This window comes from Genypterus blacodes, unplaced genomic scaffold (genome assembly GCF_046128005.1).
Source record: "Genypterus blacodes isolate CSIRO-AG114 ecotype Tasmania unplaced genomic scaffold, CSIRO-AGI_Gbla_v1 ptg000039l_1, whole genome shotgun sequence".
NCBI lineage: Eukaryota > Metazoa > Chordata > Actinopteri > Ophidiiformes > Ophidiidae > Genypterus > Genypterus blacodes.
The window spans coordinates 6,214,750-6,218,783 of NW_027466852.1; the positions used below are offsets into that span (position 1 = coordinate 6,214,750).

The 4,034-nt window shown below is 41.3% G+C and overlaps 1 protein-coding gene across 2 annotated transcripts; it reads left to right on the forward strand.

The window, feature by feature from the left end:
• Positions 1-848: 848 nt before the first annotated feature.
• avpi1 (arginine vasopressin induced 1) lies at positions 849-3,816 on the forward strand. 2 transcript variants are annotated; one of them, XM_076147628.1, is made up of 3 exons: positions 849-1,078; positions 2,125-2,553; positions 3,307-3,816. In XM_076147628.1, exons 2-3 carry the CDS (start codon positions 2,183-2,185, stop codon positions 3,509-3,511), a joined length of 576 nt encoding a protein of 191 aa, XP_076003743.1. In that variant the 5' UTR covers positions 849-1,078; positions 2,125-2,182; the 3' UTR covers positions 3,512-3,816. The 2 variants fall into 2 exon arrangements, with proteins under 2 accessions (XP_076003743.1, XP_076003742.1); XM_076147627.1 differs by having other exon boundaries at positions 851-1,029.
• Positions 3,817-4,034: the final 218 nt, after the last annotated feature.

Genomic DNA, 4,034 nt, shown 5'->3' on the forward strand with positions numbered 1-4,034 from the left:
GATAGATAGATAGATAGATAGATAGATAGATAGATAGGTATGATTTGGTTCTTATGCTCAGGAGAATGTGGCTTCTTGCAAGAAATAGTTAGCAGTAGTTTTTACTGTGGGAGCACACTCTAAAGTTCCACTTTTAAAAAATTGACCCTCACTTTCCTGATTGCAGTCAAGCCTGCCATCACAACCAACATTGAACTTCTCTAAAAAAATACAGTAAATGTTTGAATTTGTGAAAGCCTGTAGTCAGTGTTGCTGTGACCACAACCATGTCAGTCATTGCCAGTAACTATTATCAGCCCCTGAAATATTACACATCAGGCTATGTCAATTTAATAATGTGCGTTACCAGCATATTTTGAAAAACGGACGTATAGTCACTTGTCTATACTTACGCTAACTTTAATAGATTTCGTTTCAATGCATTTAAATACCAATTCGTCCAGGAACTATATTTTGATACATCTACGCGCCACATAAAAAAAGATGTAGTTGTTCACTGAGTTTACCTACATACTTGTAACTGTGGAGGGCGTTTTGTACCTAGGTCGAGTGTGTGCGTGACGTGTGTGTGTGACGGTTTACAGATTTGGGGACCAAATGCAAACGTCACAAATGTCACCTGAACGCCTCCTTTGTTTTGGGATAGTTGCTTTGTTTCTTCTTTGGTGCGCGACGGGCTCTTATGCGCTATTAGCGTTTAATAATAACAAACGTGGATGCTGGCTATGGTTTTCCGTGTGTATGTGTGACCGCTGCTGCCTGTAGGCTGCACTGCGCGGTGCCGCTGTGCTCATCCCGACGACGACGACTTGCGCAGATCAACCTCTGATTGGTAGAAATCGACAGGAAGTGAGCTCGGGTCGTGCGATCTGTCAAGTTCAGACTTACCAACCGAGCGAAGTCCATAAACCTGCTGTTATTGGGTCGACATGCTATTAACGGTGCGGAGGGCTGGATGGAGCATGAGCCGGCCCAGTCAGGTTGTGGGTCAGACTGTGTGTGTTACATTTCCTCCCATGCAGCTGGAGGGTGAGCAGACCTGACATCTCTATGTTGCTATCGGGGTTCTTTGTTTGAGGTGCATCCAGTTTTTTTTGTGAGGATTCGAGCTTTTCTTACTACTTACTACTTACTACGTAGCAGTTTACTTCGGACAACAGAGCAGCACTAGAATGGAAAGGGAAGTTTTTCTTTAAACCTTATGGTTAATAGCTAAAATCACAATTACTATTAAGTACCATTGATGTTAACTGTGTTATGTCACAGCATTTGATAGGCGTTAAATCGCTTAATCAATCACCCCTCAGTGTGGAGAACCTGTAATCTTGTCTCTATACTCACTCAGAATTATACTCTATGGAATTGTATTGTGTCAAAGATAGAAACAAATAAAAATGTGAAGATTTGTAATGTATTTTGATTCAAGTTGGCTGAAAACTGCACTTTTGCCTGTTGCTTTTGAATTTTCACGTGTAGTTCCGGAGGTAAATGATGACGTGTATAAGTAATTGAAACACACTGCAGGCCAGCTGCCTGTTGCTGAGTCCTTATATATAAATTTTCATCAAATTAATGAAAAAATAATTCAGTGAAGAATTGAATGAACATTTCAGAAAGCTCTTGGAGGTAAGTATCAAGAAAATTACCCCTAAGTCAAGGAATTTGTTGTGTTGAATTTGTTCTTTTGATTATCATGTGATCCTCTGTGCATGATAAACAAGTCTTTGTTGAGAACAGGTTTGGCAGAAATGACATCCTTTTCACAAATATCTCCATCTATCTCTCTCTACACTATTTGTTAGTTATAGTAGTTATAGTTAGTTATAAGGTAGCACATTTATATATATGTCATAGGCCACTAACAAAAGATCATAACATAAACGTGTATACGTTGAATAACATCAATGTGAGCAGTGGGTTCAGCTTGATCCTTTTTCATGGCACATCAGAACAATAAAACCTTTGTTTTGCCAGGTTTCTGTTTCTTGGGAATGTAGTCATGCTTTCATCTGAATCATGACGTTTTGAGTCTAAGACTGTACGTTCATCTTGCATAAGATTATTGTTTGTTGTTCACAGGGATTTCTGTTAAATTTGGGCTCTTTCCTTTTTCACCTTTTGCAGTTTATATCTGCCTTCCTGTTAGCCCTGAAACCACCTGAAAGCTCTCCACCCTCCCAACATGGCAGAAGCCCCAGCATCTGTCTCCACTGAGGACGGTCTGCCTGTGCTGTGGAAGAGTTCTAGACGGCGCAGCAGGAAATCGGCCTGCTCCAACATCTTCACAGGGGTGAGCCTGCACCAGCTGCACAGGCTGTTCAGAGCTGCTGGAGACAAGGACGCGACACAACGGGCCAGGCTGGTGTTGCAACGGATGGGCGCAGAGATGAAAGGAGCAGAGGGCAAAATGGAAGAGGAAAGGGAGGGGAGTGACAACGAGGCAAGGCTGGCCCAGGCCTTAGTTGGGCTGAGACTGAGAGCGAGAAATAAGTCAGGAATCAGGGCAGAGGGACACCGAGACCAAAAGCGGCTCAAGGCGTCTGGGTACCTCAGGTATGTGTGTGCCAGATGGAAAGACATCGGAGGTTACGAATGATTTTCTTCATTGCAAATTAGACAGGAAAAGGAGGGAAAACACATTATTTTCCCAGTCAGTAACCCTGTAGACCAAAGACAGACCATCCAGTTTCCTGTTCCTTGAGGTATTTCCCCTCTGTAGGATTTTCATTCCCTGTTAAATTGTTAGAATACCATCTTTTTTGTTATATCGCTTTGCAGTTAGTTTGTTAGTCATTTACCATACTATTTGGCTTCAGTCCAAACAGCCTTGTAACGCAGGCTGTAAATTGTCATGTGGTTAACAAACTCAGCATGACCTCACAAGACTCCCTGCATGTCACACACACACTCACTGCCATGCTTTCTGCATTCCTCTCCAAGTCAAAATTAGATTTCTTGAAGGAGTAATAAAGTGCCACTAAGCGGTAAAATGGTGGTGTGAGTCTGTGACGGTTATTAACAAAATGGGGTAGCCCATGTGCCTGTCTGGTCTTACCTTTGTAAATCATACACATTTTTATGCACTAGATTTAAAATTTTCTTTGTTGCATGTTAGTACAACATCTTTGTCTTCATTAAGGTCAGTTTTATTTTAAAGTGTAACAGTGGTAGTATCACATTAAAGCAATTACCCTGTACTGATTGATGCTACTTTTGAGCCACAAACAGCATCAGCTTTTGGAGTTGGACATAATCAGTGATTTCATTTCAGCCAAATCAGATTTACTGTAAATCTCTGTGTTCCAGGAGTGGGAAACCATTATCTGACTACATTGCTGAGGATCAGGGTTCAGACCCAGAGCCGAGTCCAGGCACGTCTCTTTTTACAAATGAAGAGGTCCCTGAGAAGCAAAGCCCCCTCAAAGTGAAACCGTGCTCATGGAGGATGGGTGCAGCAAAGCAGCAGAGTGCCAAAGACTCAGAGCCATACCTTCATCATATCCGCCACTAAAGACAGACTGGAGTTTGAAGTAGTGGAGGATTCTGTGCCTACTGCATACATCACCTAGTGCTCGGTGATGTATTTAGCACTTTCTTCTAACATGTACTCTACATGTTAGAGCCCAGCACTGAAATACCAGTGAACTAGTGTGAAATCTGCTTGAGGATTAGTCTCATTTTAAACCAACATTAATGTGTGTGATCCGTATATCCTGTAGGAGAAGCTTTAGGTCACACTCGACAAAATCCAAGCAGCTCGCAACAGAACGTGCCAATTTGTGTGAAGCCTGATTTCAGCATCTCAGTTGGGCACAAGGCTTTTCTGAAACAATCGATGTGATTATTATTATGTTCAACGGGTCATGATGTGTTTTATATTATGTAAGAAACACTAACAATATATTTACTGTATATATATTTACTGTAAGAGTTTGTGATTATTCTTAAATTAAATGCTGAAATAAAGTGGCAAGTGGTTTTAATAAATAAAGTGGCAGTGATCATCTGTTAAAAATGTGATTTTTATTGATTGT

Excerpts from the sequence above, each read along its gene's own strand:
- avpi1 (XM_076147628.1), top strand. The coding sequence starts at position 2,183 with ATGGCAGAAGCCCCAGCATCTGTCTCCACTGAGGACGGTCTGCCTGTG. Across the intron at positions 2,554-3,306 it reads AAGGCGTCTGGGTACCTCAG|GAGTGGGAAACCATTATCTG; the intron begins GTATGTGTGTGC and ends TCTGTGTTCCAG.